Genomic DNA, 17,499 nt, shown 5'->3' with positions numbered 1-17,499 from the left:
TCCAACAGAACTTAGCCTCTCTCTCACCCAGTCTGCTGATGCCTGAAATTGCACACAGAGCTGCAATTTTTGTGGACAAGCCTATCTTGTTAAGAGGAAAATTGCCCAGGGAGAGGTTACAATTAAAGCATTATCAATTATTGATATTTTCAGATAGTGCGTAAATGTGTTTTATCACTTGCTTTCCTCCAAGGTGGTTTTGATGATAATCATTACAAAAAGGATAATGGGTTTCTAGCCTCCAGTCTGTCACTCTTCCACCTTCTGAGGAACACAACCAGCTTAAGCTTGCACAATGCTTTCCAGCTATTTTACCATTTAGTCATTCTTTGTAGCATATCCCGTTTGTGGATGAGGAAAATAAAGTAACTTCTCTTGGAATTCTCTTCTATCACTAGCCTTGATGAGAAAGAAACTCAGTTTGAGAGACAAAAAGGGACATTCAAGTGGGCAGAGTCACTCAACTACTCTGGGACAGATGGCCCAGAGGCACATGAATGCTTTCCTAGGAACATAGAGTGAGTCAGATCCTATCCCAAACCATATCATCTTCAAAGCATGGTGATCTTGAAATAATCAGAAAAACAAGCTAAGGATTTATTGTTTGTTTGTTTTTTATTAAAAAACACAATTTTGGGATGCCTAGGTGGCTCAGTGGTAGACCATCTGCCTACTGTTCAGGTCACAATCCCGTGGTCCTGGGATGGAGTCCCGCATTGGGCTCCCCGTAGTCTGCTTCTCTTTCTGCCTATGTCTCTGCCTTTCTGTGTGTCTCTCATGAATAAATAAATAAAATCTTAAAAAAACACAATTTATTGAAAAAGAGTAATGCTTTATACAAATTCCCATTACAAAACTCCAAAATATCTATTTGTCTGTTTCCAGGCACAGAAGCAGAGTACAAAAATATCAAAATTGGATAAATTCTGGTGTAACAATTCTGTTGGCCATTTTGGACTATCAATTTCTCTGTAGAGTTTAGCAACTAGTAGCCACCATGCATTTATACTCAGACATCATTAGAAGCTTTGTATGAAGCAAAGGCTGTTTGAATTATACCTTCTAGGTACATACAGTCTCAGGTTCGGTAGACATACTAAAATTTACTGGTTCTTATCCTCACATGATGCAGTCCTTTGGATAACTCCCCCGATGCGGTTTCACTATGAATTACCATTCCCAAACTACCTATTTGAGTGGTGCTAACTGCCAGCTAATAGCTACAACTCTGATAGTATCACTTAACAGAAACTCACCTTGTATACCCTTCAAATTATTGTAATTCAAAAAAAAAGTTCCATACTTTGGCTTTGCTGATGCTTACACTTCTGTTTTACCCATTACACCTGCAAACTTGTCCTAGGTCAAGTCTGCATTACTGAAAGGAGAAAAGCTTAGCCACAAAAAGCATCAGGCCATGCTGATTGAAGAAACTAAGATTTCCTTAGAATTTTTTTCATTTAGTAAGCTGAATTTCACTTTAGTCTTCCATCACATGAGAGATTAAGGCAAGAAACCCATTTCTTAGAACTTCTCTCTTTTCAGGGATTTGAAAAGTAATCCCAAACTGATGCACTTAAATCCTTAACCCTTTCCCCCATACAGTATACTTTTTTTTTTAACCTTATAAAATGACATTTACATGTATTGCATCTTACCGGATCCCCACAACAGCCCTGTGAGGTAGGCAGGTCCAGAATTACAATCCCCTTTTTACAGATGAGACAATAAATCTAGGGCAGCCAAGTGCCTTGCCCAAACTCACACAGTAATTGATAGCACCAAGACTCAAATCAGGTCTCCAGACACCAAAGCCAACACCTTTCCATTACATCATCTTGCTCAAGTGAAGTAGCAATTTCTCAGATAGAAAAACTAAGAGCAATTGTTCAAATGGAGCAGAGAACCAAGAGCTAGGCTGGACACAGCTCAGAGAAAGGAAATAGGCCAATGAAGAAAGGAAGGTGCTGAACGATATAAAAATATGTGCATAGGTTTGATTCAGTGACTTAACAGCCAATTGAGCAAATAAAAACACGACTTACGCATAGTTCATGTTCAAAGAATGAGCATAATATCAACTAATTAATACTCACACCGCCTCTACCAGATGGTTAAGTATCATTATCTCAATTTGACAGATGGGAAAAGAGGAGAAAGATTAAGTGACTCTCTTACAGCCTGAGAGAGAATACTTGTCATCAGATTATCACTACAGGAAGTCTAGTACTTCATTCAGACAAACAGACACATGAGCCATTTTTTTTCTCTAGAAAGAGGTAAACTATACGATAATTACATATGAGAGAACAATACAGTGGAGGGGGGTGGGGGAGAAAAGATAGTTTGCAGGGATATACAACTGTGGATAAGTAGCTTAAAAATTCAATCAATAAAATTGTGTTACAACACCTGGGAAAGCAGCACACAGCAAGTCAATCGGACAAATATTTTCAAAGCAAATAAGAGCCTTGTAGGTCAGAGTACAGAAAGCGTGTGGGAAGGTCAACAAGAATAGATCATCTGGTCTTGCAGAAAGACATGCTCCCAAAGCTCTGATTTATAAGAGACTCTTCCTGACCCCAGGAATGATATCGTAGGCATATGAAATGTGTTATCACATTCAAGATTTAAGCTCAGCCTCATAAAAAAAAAAGCGCGAAGAATGATGAAAGCACATGCTATAAGGTTGTAATAAAAATAATATAAAAGAAGCACATGAAGAAGTGAAAAACCTCATACTTGGTAAAGCAGGTTAGGTCTTTTGTCGAAGACACCAACAGCTGATGAAAGATGGAAAATTATATTTGACCTTTTATATATTATATATGTCCATATAGAAGAAGGGAAATATGCCAATAAACTGCTTTTTTAATCAATATAGAATTAAATATTTTTTTTCTATTTTAGATATATTTTAAGTATCCTGGTACCAACATAATGATAAGAGTTTTTGCTATCTAACTTTTTATAGAAAAACATGTATATGTACATATCTATATATATATTTAAGGAGCTCCCCCTCCCCACGTTTGAGATGATTACTCGGTGGGAAACAGTAACAAAAATGGAAAAGACTTCCCTCCCATATTGAGGAAAGGAGATAAAATAAGACTAAGGCATTTTTAGCGATGCATATTTTAAAAAAATATGTTTTTTGTTCTGTTTTTGCATTTGTCTGTTGTTTGCAATACCACAGTTCAGACTACAAAAGTCAAGAGTCTGAGGTCTTAATGTCAATAACAGTATTTCGATGTCCATTTCCTCTTTGTGTCAACAACGTCATCTCCTTTTGCTTCCAGGTCACACGTAGTCTTTCCCACTGGAAGGCGCAGGTTTTGGATAGGGCCGTGGTGTTGGGTAAGATGTTGTTTTTCGGGGACAGGAGCAGCAAAGCAGGGCACCTCCCAGAAGGCAGAGAGAGGCAGCAGCCCAGCCAGTGAAGAGAGCCTGACCAAATTCATACCTGCAAAGACAATGCATTTGTTTCATTAATGAATCACTGGGAACTTTTGTAATACAATTAAGGAAGGAAATCAATATAATATTCATTATATATTTTTCCACTGGGAAAAAAAATCCCCCATGATCCCTTTGGGGAAGCACTCTAAGGTTCATGACTACAGATACACCAGAATGTTTACATTGCAGTTGTAGACACTTTGCAATAGTAGCTCAGACAATATGGCAGGCAGCACCAGGTTAATAACACAATATTTCCAAAGACTTTACCACATAGAGAACAATTGTGAAGCATGTTTATGATTCCCAGGCTAAAACTTAACAATTATGCTATTGCCAAGTAGCAATGGTATCCTATAAATTGCTGGCAAGCAATGGGGACTATTAGAATTTTCAATAATTGATCCTAGGTACCTACACACTGAAATCAGAAATGTATGGCTTCATAAAAAACAACTTGTAAACAATCCATAGACCATTCTAGATTAAGCTGATACATGTGGATGTATGGAGCCGGACTCTTGGGGAGACGCTCTGTACGATGGCAGACCAGGGGAGGCCTGATGCAGACTCTCTACTGCTGCACTCTTGGCTAATAATGCCACCTCCCAACCTTAAATTTCTGCTTCTCTTAAAGCACAATAATTCCACCTGCCTCACCGGACAGTTTATAGGATCATGGGAGACAATGTGACACAAATAGAGCCAAGCAATTTATAAAGGGCTTTCACATCCATTACTGGTAAAAATGTAGCCTATCGACCTCTGGCAGTTTCTGTTCCTATGTTGTAAGTCTTAGGAAATAGGCTCCAACATGACCACGATCACTGCAGGATATGTTCTCCTGGTAAGGGCGGTTATATGAAGAGAAGCATATCTTATCTCTTGACCACAGGGATTCTTCCTAGCACTCAACAAACAATAATTACACCTTAACATCCTGACTCTGAATGAAGTTATTGGGCTTTAATGATGTGAACACAATGAGACAAAGAGCCTTGACCCTGGTCAAAGACTGTTGTTACATGAGAGCCCAGAATCAGCTCTTTCCTTTCTACAACTCACAATGTAAACAAAAATGACTTTAGCAAAGCCAATTTTATAGTTGTGATGGAGCATAAAGTTTCAAAGTGTATCTCAACTTACTTTTCTCATAAATAAGTTAAATTGTGTCTTCCTAAATAAAATTAATCTATTGGGAATGAAGTATTATTCATCAACCCCTACAGTAGTACTATTTTTTCGATCAATCATTAACCATGTGTTGTCAAAAAAAAAAAATCACTTAATCAATTAAATGGTGTAAGTATTAGGACATACCTCAAAAAAGAAATGTTAAATATGTTAACATCTTTATTGATATTAAAAAAGTGAACAAGAAAAATATCCAGTGCACAGTTGGAAAGTACAGAGCTTAGAAATTTTCTACTTTTAAGTACATTTTGTCATCAATATAGGCTGTTAAAGCAATTATGAAGCTCATTTTAACATGAGTCACAGGCCTTTTAGACTATTTTCAGGTTTGACTAAAATTTCATAAAGTTCTAGAAAGCAAATCTGAGAAGTTATGGCACTAGCTGGACTTGGCAGGAGACAGAAAGGGTATTTTCTCAGAGAACAAATTATTTTATGCATGAATAGCATTACCTGGCATTGACCGGGGTCATAGGGTCATAAAAATCTTGAACAATTCTATTGCCATACCATGCTGTGGCAACTAAAACAGCCAGACCTACAGAAATTCAAAACAAGAGACTGTTAATCACTATGAAACAATGAACATAAATACACAGCCCATTAAATATAAAAGCATTTTACAAGAATTAAATCTCATCAATAGTGCTGACATTTTAAATTTAGTCAGTTTTAATTTAGACAATTTTAACTTAGGAAGATGAGAGATGCGGACATGATTTATTCCAAATATTCTGTAAAGACAGACAAAAATATCAGTTTGAAGTAGGGCTAGGTTTATACTCTTCATGTCACCTTATTCATTTACAGTCCAAGGTTATGGGCAAAATTAATGCTTTTTTGGAAACAATTCAACAGTTTGATATCAGTTAAGATCTTCAAATATATTTTTGCACATAATGTACTAAACAACTTTTGATAAAACCAATGTCTGTATTAGTATAGACAGAGATCCTTGCAAAAGGGAAGATGAAAACCCTTCCACATTTATCTTGAGCAAAATTCAAAATTTACATTTCTGTGGGGTCAAAGGAAAGTAAACAAGTAGACAGCAGGGAAGACCAGGACCTGTCTCAGTACATATCCAACCACCCAAAACGTACTGCCCTGCTGGTCAGGCATACCAGGTACTGCCTTGGGATTTGCTGAGGTACCATACTGGATCAATTTACACAGCATACTCTCAATTTCCAAGCATCTCTTATTTCAGTATTACTAGGGAAGCTACTCTGCCAACATAATTACTTCTATCATTTGTAAGAAGTATAAAGTATTTCATTATCTCTTATCTAAGGAAATTAAATAACTTCTTTTTATAGTAATCATACAAAGTCATCAATATAAACAGATTAAATATTTCCATGCTATTTCCTCTTTCCCTCTTCCCCCCCCAAAAAACAAAAACAAAAACAAAAACAAAAACCCAGTCCAAACTAATTGCCTCTAATACTTGACAGAAAACACTCCTGCTTTTGGCTGCTCAGATCATGAGAATGTTCTGGAACCTGCTGCCCTCACTCCCTAGGAAGTCCCTGAAATGGAAGTGGGGGTGTTGCAGTCACTTACAGAGTTATAAGAGGGCAAGCGAGGGAGGGATGCTACACAGTATGTTTATTCATGGCCTTTGGGACCAAATGGTTGGGAATAAAATGCTGCTCATGCTTTTCCTGATAGGAGTTAATCTGAGTGAATTGAAAGACTGATCCCTTTACTATTTTATATGCACACATACATACTATATTATTTAATATAATCCTTATCATAGGGCTTTATAATGGAACCAACCATGTCTTTTTCTGGTACTCGTTTTCTCAAAGGTCACATATGTAACTCATCAATCAGCACTTGAATAAAACAACGAACACATATGTATTTTCTTTTTTTAAAGATTTTATTTATTTATTCATGAGAGATAGAGAGAGAGAGAGAAGGGCAGGGACACAGGCAGAGGGAGAAGCAGGGAGCCCCATGTGGGACTCGATCCTGGGTCTCCAGGGTCATGCCCTGGGCTGAAGGCTGCGCTAAACCACTGAGCCGCCCCGGCTGCCCACACATATGTATTTTCTATGGAAAATGTAATTTCATTCCTTTACCAAAGTTTTCTCTTTCTTAACTCATCTAACCTAATTTTCTGTCATTCCAACATTCTACCTCCACTCCATTTGGCCTTTCTCTTCTTGTATCTATAGTACATCTGTTTATTCTGGAATCAGATCTGTCTACCTGAAATGTTGTCCTCATTTTTCTCCCCAAATCCCAGTTCCATCCATTCCTCACAGACCTGTATGATTCAAACATTCTTCATGTCCTCTGTCATAACTCCCCATCTTTGCCACATAATGCCTGTGGAGACACTACAGAAATCTTCTGAATGTTATAGAATAGTTTCTTAGTGTTTGCTAAATAGAAACTATCTCTCTTCACCTGGAAGACTGGTTCTAGCAAATCAGTTGGCACCTGGAACCTCAATGAATAGACCTGCCTACCATGAGCACAGATCTCAGTTTTTCATTTGGATCCTATTTGAGAATGTCAAAGTCAACTAGACTTAAGGTTTCTATGTCTTCAAGATTTTAAAGAAACTGAAAAATTCAATCCAGGTACAACAAATATAACAAAACCTACAGAAACGGAAAACTATATCTATACCCATGCCAGAGACAGACAAGTAAGGTGAAAGGGGGACAGGGCCTCTCTTACCTGCAATAAGAAATATCACTCCCCCAATGACAGCCATCCGCATCTTCTGCACCTCATCGTCTTCCATGCACTTCATACACTTCATGCCAATAGTGGCCACAAAGATGGCTATAAGTCCCAGCAGGATACCAATCACCATCAAAGCACGGGTTGCTTGCAAAGTACCTGGTGGGAAACATTTTAGAACACGTAAAAAAACATGCCTAGGCCAACAAGAGAGAGTGACTGAAGGCCATGTATATTTTAATATTGAACGGAAAAGATAAATAAGAACGAGGAGTCAGGAGACCCCATTTCTAGTGATGTTTCTGCAGGTGACCAACACAATTTCCACTCCAGAAAAATAAACGCCTGGCTGCATGATGAATAAGAAGCCCTCCAGCCCTCACATTTTGTTTTCAATATGAACTTCAAATCCTCTGGAAAAATAATTAATGGTCTGGTTGAATAGGTTTAGCAGAACTAATACATCTTTAATCCTCATGAACAGAGTATTTTAATTCTGAAATAACAATCATATGCATTATCCTTAATGTTAAACCATTTATAATTAAAATGGCTTACAAGATACTTTGGTAATAGTCAACAGCTTTATACTCCAATCTTCAAGCTTCAGAAAAAAAAAAAACAAGTGAATTTGGAAGATAAGTAATGAATTTCTCAAAGATTATCATGGCTGGATAAGTAATATTTGCATCTCCAGTGACTGGGTTGGGGCTGGGGGATATAAATGCTATTTTCTTAGAACAAAGAAAAATAACCTTTGAGATGTTACTTTGGAACAGGGTAGTTTCATACTAGAGATATCACTAGTATTCAAAACTATTCATGTTGTAAAATAGCTGACAATAAATTAATGCAGTATTTCTCAAGATTCCACTAATTTTCTCATTTCCTGTTGTTGTCGTTGGTATACTAAATCATGGTAGAGTCAGCTTCAGGAGGTTATGCCAGTATGTTTCTTACGGAATATAAACATGATTGTGATATAAATATAAACCATCATTGTGATATAAAGGCACAGATTTAAAAAAAATGATCTGAAACTACTCTGGGTAAATGAGTTTGATTAATTCTAGATTTGTTTCCTCCTTCAGATAAAGATCATTATCTTATTGACAGTGTTAACATGTGACAATTATTTTTGCATGCATAACTATTATTTACATTGTAACAAACCATGCTATCTTGGGTAAGCTACTTATTATTCTTTGGGACCAAGTTTCTATTATGTTTCTATTATGTAAAGTGTGAATGATGATATCTCTAACCAGGAAGTTGGAACACTTACTTGTTGATGGTCTTTGAAAGTGGCTGACATGATGGAAAAGCTTTGTATCTCACTGTCAAATTGATATCTAAGCTCAGTCCTATGATGTTCGGGGTTGAAAACTTACATTACCAATCATAATGAACTGTAAAGGTTTCTAAAACATTCGGTTTTAATTTAATACTTACATCCTTGCCATAACCAGACAATATCTGCTAAAATCACAATGACCTCTTTCTAAGAAGAATCAAAAGCTTTTTTTTTTTTTTTTTTTTTTTTTTTTTACTGTACTTGGGAGATATTTTGGAAGCCAAGCTGCATTTTTATTTGATTTAAGAAAACAGCAAAACAGAGACATATCCCCTTACATACCCAGCTTCCCGTAAACTTGTGTGGGTACACATCACCCTACCTACACACTTCTCTTAAGATTCCAGGCGATAAGAATTGCTGAATCAAAACACATGTTCCATGGACTGTGGGTTTCCTGGGAACTGAAGCTGCTTATAAGATTAGCCTAAGACTTCTTCCTTGGATCACAAACAATACTGTGGTAAGAAGAGGAAAGTACCAAAGAATCCACCGTTATGGCGTGTCCTTCCTTCTGATTTACCAATAGTTTTTGCAAAGACAATCATTATGGAACAGGAGATTGAAAAGTGAAATAACTAAGTTCTTATACCAAACACAAATTTCAGATTTGGTCCTAAATGCCACTCAGAAGAAAAGCATTTCAGGCAAAAGAATGCTGGAAGAAGAGATAACTAAAAATCACAAAGATAATCCATGTGCCAGGAGGATAAGACGACGGCCTGTCTGTTTGCCTGGCACTGTCTTGGTTTTAAAACTACAAGTCCTACCTGCTAAGAAGAACCTGAATCCTGGACGAACGAGGACAGCTGGCCACTCTACTGGAGGATGTCAGAATGTGACAAAATGAGGTGCATTTAGCAGGGTGATCAGAAAGTAGAGGCCCTGCAGGGTTTTGCAAGCTACAGTAAGGTGTTATGTGTTTATTCTAAGCATAGTCAGAAGTCATTGTAGGGTTTTAAAGAAGGGGTAACAGGATTTTTACCTTCAGTACAGGGAACACAATTAGTAAATATTCTTCCTAGGATAATCCTTCAGATACATTCAGTCTTCCATATCTCTCGGCCACTTCTGCTGTTTTTCTCATAAACGTTCAGTTTTCCAACCTTTATTAATCACCTTTATGGTTGATGTCTGATCTCTCTCCAAGTTTTCCACTTTGTTTGAGTTGTAGGGCTTCCAACCTGACCCAGCTCCTATAATAATTATTCTGATCTGCACTTCACGTAAAAACAGCAGGCCACCAGCCCAGCAGGTCTGAGCACTTGGATCACAAGGTATTCCTCACGAGGAGTCTAGTCTCCTGGGCCTCTCGGTCTCATGAGTCAGACTTGTATAAAACCACCCAGGCAGGGAGCGCACAGAGATAAACCACACCAGGGCTCCATCTGTGCTCACCTGGAATGATCTAACTTTCACAGTTCTCATCTCTAAGCTTGTTCTCTTCAAGTTTGCCAGGAAAGCACAGGGGATTCATGTCATACCCATTTTATTCTTTCCACCTCTTTCACAAAGTTTCCAAGGGGAAGGGGGAGGCAGATATTTTGCTCTGTTTGCTACAAACCTGCCTATGTTTTATTTCTTTACAAAATCGTGATGTATTTGTATCATGTACAAAAAATAATGGAGAAAATGGGGGGAAATTCCTTAGGAATCATATAAGCTATATAGAGCAGGGGACCGTGTTTCGTCTTTAAAAATCTGATAGGAAATATCAGAAAGGGAGACAGAATATGGAAGACTCCTAACTCTGGGAAACGAACTAAGGGTGGTGGAAGGGGAGGAGGGCGGGGGTGGCGGGCACTGAGGGGGGCACTTGAAGGGATGAACACTGGGTATTATTCTGTATGTTGGCAAATTGAACACCCCCCCCAAAATAAATTTATTATTTAAAAAATCTGATAAAGAAAGAGCATTATTTTGCAAAGTAATATTTTTCATTTACATTTTGGCATCCATTGACTTACAATTTTTTTTTTTTTTTTGTATTTTACAATACTGGATGGACCTCAAACACAAAATCTCATCTTGCTCCATTGGAGACAGTTGGATGAACTATAGTGATATGTAGGGGTGGGGGAGGGATGTTTAAAAAAAAGGCTGAGAATTAGAACAACATCAAACTCACTAGTCAGGCATATGTAACAATGGATTACAAAGTCAGAGTAAGCAAGTGTTGTATTACAAGTTATGAGGGTTTTATGTAGAGATAGAATCTAAATTGCACAGTTTCAAACTGGAACCAGATGAATCCTTCAAATTAAGGTCTTATGGAAGTCTTTTAAGTCAGAGATCTAAAATATGTAATTGTGAGCTCCTTGATGTCTTGGGCCAGATATTTGTTCTATCCAAAACACACTAAGAATAATACCTGGCAGGCTACATGATTATTCAATCTGTGTTCAATTAATTCAAATTAGAACATGTTTTTATTTTTTCAAAATTGCACTAATATAATAGGGGAAAAAATACTCTCTTGTGGTTAGCTTAATCTTTGATATACTACTGAGAAATGCCTCAGCAAAATAAAATTTTGCTATATAAAGCCAGACTTGATTTCAATCATTAAACGTCGGAAACTTATACGAGGAGGGAACAGATCACACATTTTGCTTAACTTGATTATTTTTTTTTAAATTTCAAAAATTTTTAAATTCTGCATCGGATGAGCTTCTGAGAAAGTTTTACTCCTAGTGGAATGATGCTCAGCAGGGTGGAGAAATTGAGAAATATTTGCAAGCCACAAAATAACATTTTGAGCCTGAGAGATCCAGAATAACCTTGAATTTTAACTCTGAGCTTGTCTAATTAGATCTACTCTAGAAGCAAATATGTTCCTTTCCTGGCTCTTTAAATTTGGAGATGCCGCTGCAATATTATCATCACTGACTAAAGTTGTCTGTGGAGAAAATGGTTAGCAAACATTCAAAAACCGACAGTATTGTTTCTCGTCATTATTCAGCAGTAGAGAGAGGAGGCAGTCTTTTAATTACATTTAGCTAGACCGATAATCTTGAGATTAAAGACTCCCTAAGGAGTTCTCACCACTTTCAACCTGAAAGTATAATTTGAAAATATACTTACAAAGATCTCTACTTACAGGACAAGAAATGAGTAAGAAGTTACTGATCTACTACACTTGGGTTAATCAACATAAGTGTAGAAAGACAAGCACAGACAAGAATGTCCATTTTTTTTTCTAATGGTTTTTAAAAGTCTTACTATATTAGTACTAGAATCTCCTATAAATACCTGACATCATTTATGGAACTTACTGGCCATATTGCTATATTATTACCCTATGTCATATGCAATTTTAATTAAATCTGCATCCTCATGTAGCCCCCCTTTGCATGAGTGGTTGCTTAATAAGTATTAGACAAGTGAATGAACTGAGCATCGGGTGACTAGAACAAAAACGTTTTCTTCTCCGCAGTTAGATGAGCTCATCAGAGACTGTCACAGAACCATACTCTCATGGCTTTTTCACTTTGACTCAAGTTCAAAGTTTCTCGCAAGTTCGCATTGTTAGGATTTCCATTTTATTGGTGCAGAAGCTGGTGGCCGCTGGGTATGACCTCAATACACCACTATGGTCAGTAACTGAAGTGTTTGGGAGGAGGCAGGACTTGCCAGTTCTCAGGATGTCTTGAGTGGTTTTGCTAACTTCTTTTTTTCCTTAGAGAAATTGCCTCATGATTAAATTTATGCTTCTATAGTACCACTTACTCATCGCTCCAATCAAGGAAACCTAAACCACACCACTTGCTTCTTCATTTTCAATCACGGCAGTTAGTAACAAAGAATGTTGACACTGGAAGGAATCACCATTGCCACCTTATAAATCATCTGAGTGACATCCCTGGGAGCAAGAATAAGGTCTGGCTTCCGTTTGTTGAGTGGATGGATGAATCGTGGATTCATCTCCCCATTCCTCTTACCCTGCCCTATTATATACGTAAGGCTTGTAAAATAAGTCTTATTTTATTTCTCTTCAGCGCAGAGAAATCAAGTGGCTTGCCATAATACGTAGCTGGTCAGTATGTTTATTACTAAAACCAGGGTCAGAATTGAGCACTTCTGATCTCAAGCTTGGATTGTTTTCTTCTACTTCCATCATTCCAAGAGTCAAAACTAGTTCATGAAACAGATTTGAACACTAATGGCCCGTTGAACACCCTTGGGATGTAGCAGGCATTATGCAGTCTGGGGAAGTGTTAAGCGGGTACCTTCCTCTCTGCCTGTGTTTTCAAGACTTTGAAAAGTTTAAAATCCAAGTCAGTGATTTCGTCTCTTTGATTGAGCCTGACATCATGGGGAGAGTGCTTGGAAACCTCACTGACAACCAATACTCATTAAGCACACCTACACACATGTGGATTCATGCAAAGCAAGTTGAACAGGCTAGAGGAGCTTATAAACAAATTACAGAATCTCAAGGTTACATGAGACTTAGAGAGAGTCTGGCCTAACCTTCCATTTGTCTGGTGCTTGGATTTTCCCTACAACATTCCTATAAAATGCTTACTTCTCTGCTTGCGCACCTCCCACAATGCAGCCTCCTAGGATAGCCCAATCTTTGGACAGCTTTAACTATTAAAATCAAGCAAGGAGAAACAATTGGCTAAGTACCTAAAATAGGCACAAGCTTGCCAAAAGTTTCAGAATTGGATCAACAGGGCAAGATGTACAGTTTAATCTAGAAACAGTCTACTGCACTCCGCTCTGTAGATGCCAACTCTCAGCTGCAGGAGTCATCAGTGTCAATAAACGTCTCATACTTGGGATGGAAATGACATTGTCTCACAATATGCAGCGTAACATTTTTTTCTCCCCCAGAGAAGTTTCTCAGTTACATTTTTATAAACGGTTCTGCAAGAAACCCACCTAAAAGGAGCCCTGTTGTATCCCATTTCCTCTATTGGTTTAAACACCCTTTAGAAATTTTTATGAATGTCATGTGCTTTTTATGGTTGACACTAGTTAGAACAGGTGATCAAGGGCTTTTAACACATCTAGTGCTTCTGTCTCTCCACTCTAAGATGCCAAGTGGGCCCCACTGGCAAAGAGAACAAGGAACAATCTCGGGAAACTTCTAGCCAGGCTATCAGCTACAAGCACTTTCTGAGATGTAACCCTTTACAAGGAAAACTACTTACATATAAGACAATCCTGTTCTCTTCTAGACATCAGAAAACTGCACCAAAACCAGGTAATGAATCACAAAACTGCACAAAGCCACCAAACCCAGGTCTCTACATCAGAGCAGAGTGAGGACCACTGCCCAGGCAGAGAAACAGAGACAGGTTCTCTGGGCTCCATTCAAAAGGCATCCAGTGAGTCATGGGCAGGTTGGGAGAGCACCTGTGAGTCAAGGCTCCCTCTTCTGGGAATCAGTTTTGAGAGAAAGGACTCAGCTCCACTTTGAATAAATCCTGGTTTCAACCAAAACAAAAAGAGGAATCTGATCTGAAGTTTAAAAAAATCAGTTAAAAAATGCGTATGGGGGAGAGAAGTATTGTTTAGTTCTTCCGCTACAGCTTCAAAAACTATAACTATATTAACTAGGAATAAATGAAAATAAAACATTTTAACACATTATCATGTACAGTGATGACCTGTTGGGAGTATTTATGACATGGCTCAATCTGGTCATGGATTCTTTTTTTAAAAAAGATTTTATTTATTTATTTATGAGAGATACACAGAGGCAGAGACATAGGCAGAGGGAGAAGCAGGCTCCCTGTAGGGAGCCCGATGTGGGACTCGATCCCAGGACCCCGGGATCATACCCTAAGCCGAAGGCAGACACTTAACCACTGAGCCTCCCAGGGGTCCCAAATGGATTCTATTTGGTCACCTAAAGAAATAAAAGGAAACTTATTTAACCAAATTGAAAATAAGCTGTTTTGATCAGAAGAATCAGGGACCCCTGGAATTGCCTTAAAACCTTCTCCATCTGTCAAGTCCTTGACATGACACCCAGAAAGCCTGACACCATTTCCTTACCTGCATTTTGTCTTTTCATGGGGTGGGGGGAGAGATTCAATGATTATATAAAGGGAAGTACTTAATACACTTCTTTTTTTTTTTTTTTTACTTAATACACTTCTTATATTTGGTAAAAAGGGATCCTAATGTGGGAACTTTGAAAGGTTGGAGTGACAACACTCAAACCACCATGCACACTGACCAACCAAATCCCAGCAGGTGTTCGACCTGTTTAAACAGCTTCAGAACAGATTTAATAACTCTCAGCTGTATGGCTTTTGACAAAAGTACAGAGAGGAGGTGGACAGGGCGACGGAAGGAAGCTTGAGCAATGGCCACAATGGCTCACTCAGTGCACCAGGTGGGCTGGTGGACAGGCTTGCTTATCCAGCCAAAGACTAAGGAAGCTTTTCTTCAGGTTAGTTCCAGGGCATGAGAGACACTGGGGAAGACAACTGAGGTAGCATCTCAAGGAAGGTACTCCAGCCATGAGCGGCTACGACCTAAGTAAGTGGGAATTTACTGAGTCTCTAAGAAGGCACTCAAAACCTTTTACCTAAGAAAATAAAAGTAAGAAGGCCACCCTATCACCCTTCTTCCCATCATTCTTAGAAATATTTCTCTCTCTGGGGATCCCTGGGTGGCTCAGCGGTTTAGCGTCTGCCTTAGGCCCAGGGCGAGATGCTGGAGCCCCGGGATCGAGTCCCACGTCGGGCTCCCTGCATGGAGCCTGCCTCTCCCTCTGCCTGTGTCTCTGCCCCTCTCTCTCTGTGTCTATCATAAATAAATAAAATCTTTTTTAAAAAAGAGAAATATTTCTCTCTACATAGTTTTTTTCCAACTTGACAGAAGAACAGACATGTGCTGCCCAGAAATTCCATTAAGGAAGATGGAAGCTTGGAGAAGACCCACCACTTCTCTCTACCTTCCTCCCTGGCAGAGCTCTGCCTGCATCAGCTGAGTCTCCCCTGCTGCATCTTCTCCAGTGCCCTCATTCTCCTTCGTAAAAGTTCGCTTAGAACTTTTCTTTCCTGTCACCCTTTTCCATCTGCCATCAACCTTCTTTTTCCAAAACAACACTATGCAATCTGCCTCCTCTGCAGGCCCTGCCTTGAAAAACTAAACCCTCCAGGGGGAATCTCAAGAGGCTTCTTCAAGGAGCCATGGAAGAGGATGGAAAGGAGCCTCCCCATACTTACAGGATGTTAAAAATCACGTTTGATTTTTGAAAGATTCAAGCTCAAGTGTGAGCAGCAGGTTGGGACATTCCACGTAGGAATGTAACTTTTACTATGAAAATTCATAGTAAGGATAGATTTAAATCCCATCCCGCTCACAATTTACCTAAAACTTTAGGATCATGTATGAATTGTAGAATCCAGAAAAGCTACCAGGCACCAAACTTTTCAAAGCGGATTGTTTTCTTGGCCAAACCCCACCATCCTTCAATGGACACAGAATCTTAAGGATATTCAGGAAAAGCCTAAGAGCCCGGTTGGAGGCTGGCCTCCCCCCCTCCGTCTGCACCCCACTTTCATGGGGATTTGAGAGGAGACCACACCTAGAGCAGAAGCGTCACCCGGCGAGTTGGAGGAAACCCAGGGCATCTCCTTCCCCCAGACCCACAGTTTGCTCTCGCTTCCTCACGACAAGGTGCATGGTCAGAGGCTTGATCTGCTGAAGTTTCCTGACCACGTAATGATGCCGCAGGGCCCCCCGGTGGCCAGTGCCCCCAGAGCGGAGCCCCGGGCTGGGGCTGGGGCTGGGGGCTGGGGCTGGGGCCTGGGGCTGGGGGCTGGGGGCTGGGGGCTGGGGCTGGGGCTGGGGCTGGGGCTGGGGCCGGGGGCGGGGGGGACTCACTGTTGAGATTCAGCAGCGAGTCGAAGACCTTGCACTGAATCTGCCCGGTGCTCTGCGACACGCAGGACATCCACAGCCCCTCGTAGATGGCCTGGGCCGTCACGATGTTGTCGCCCGCGTACGAGTAGATCTTCCACTGGGGCAGCGCCGTGCTGACGATGGAGCCCACCCAGCCCAGGAAGGCCAGCAGGAAGCCCAGGAGCTGCAGCCCCGCGTTGGCCATGGCTCGCCCGCGCCCGCGCCGCTCGGGTGGCAGGAGGCAGGTGGCAGGTGGCAGGTGGCAGGTGGCAGGTGCACGGGGCGGAGCCGGCAGGGCGGACGGGGGTACCGCTGCGAGCCGCCCGCGGAGGAGCGGGGGGTCGGGGCCGGGGTCCGGGCCGGGGCCGGGGGCGGGCGGGCGCCGAGTCGGGTCCGAGAAGCCGCGCCGAGGGCTCGGGGACTGCGCTCCGACCCGCGCGGCGCCGCGATTTAAAGCAGCTCCGCCCCCCGCCCGCCGCCCGCCGCCCGCCGCCCGCCGCCCGCAGCCCGCAGCCCGCAGCCCGCAGCGCAGCGCCCCCTGGCGGCGGATGGGGGAGCGGCGGGGAGCGGGGAGCGGGGACCCCGGGTGGGAGTGTGTCTGTGTGTGGGGGGGTGTCCTGGGCAAGAAGGTGCCTCCTCCGGGGTGTGTGTGTCTGGGAGTGTGTGCAGGTGTGTGTGTGTGTGTGTGTGTGTGTGTCCTGGGTAAGAAGGTGCCTCCTCCGGGGTGTGGTGTGTGTGTGTCGGTCTGTGTCTGTGTCCTGGGCGACCCCCTGGGAAGGATCAGGCCTGCAGCTGCTCCGGGCCTCGCCCCCTCCCATTTCCATCCTCCCTCTTCTTCCTCTTCTGAGCCTTCTCAGGCTTCCCATTGGTTCAGTCTACATTTACCCCCAAATGACTCTGTACGTGGAAACACT

General features: G+C 40.9%; 1 protein-coding gene across 1 annotated transcript; it reads right to left on the bottom strand.

Moving 5' to 3' along the window:
- Positions 1–797: 797 nt before the first annotated feature.
- CLDN1 (claudin 1) lies at positions 798–17,031 on the bottom strand. The gene is made up of 4 exons (XM_041731964.1): positions 16,568–17,031; positions 7,357–7,521; positions 5,110–5,194; positions 798–3,466 (listed from the first exon to the last, which is right to left on the bottom strand). The coding sequence occupies exons 1-4, from the start codon at positions 16,788–16,790 to the stop codon at positions 3,304–3,306; spliced, it is 636 nt and encodes a 211-aa protein (XP_041587898.1). The 5' UTR covers positions 16,791–17,031; the 3' UTR covers positions 798–3,303.
- Between the last annotated feature and the right edge of the window lie 468 nt (positions 17,032–17,499).

Source organism: Vulpes lagopus, chromosome 17 (genome assembly GCF_018345385.1).
Source record: "Vulpes lagopus strain Blue_001 chromosome 17, ASM1834538v1, whole genome shotgun sequence".
Lineage (NCBI taxonomy): Eukaryota > Metazoa > Chordata > Mammalia > Carnivora > Canidae > Vulpes > Vulpes lagopus.
Note: the sequence above shows the minus strand (reverse complement) of the source record. Positions and strands in the feature narration are given on the sequence as shown.

What these genes read in the sequence shown, in the direction of transcription:
- CLDN1 (XM_041731964.1), bottom strand. Translation starts at nt 16,790, where the DNA reads ATGGCCAACGCGGGGCTGCAGCTCCTGGGCTTCCTGCTGGCCTTCCTG. An exon ending in AGTGATATTTCTTATTGCAG is followed by an intron (nt 5,195 to 7,356) that starts GTAAGAGAGGCC and finishes GAATTTCTGTAG; the next exon opens with GTCTGGCTGTTTTAGTTGCC. An exon ending in ATGACCCCGGTCAATGCCAG is followed by an intron (nt 3,467 to 5,109) that starts GTAATGCTATTC and finishes TTGTCTTTGCAG; the next exon opens with GTATGAATTTGGTCAGGCTC.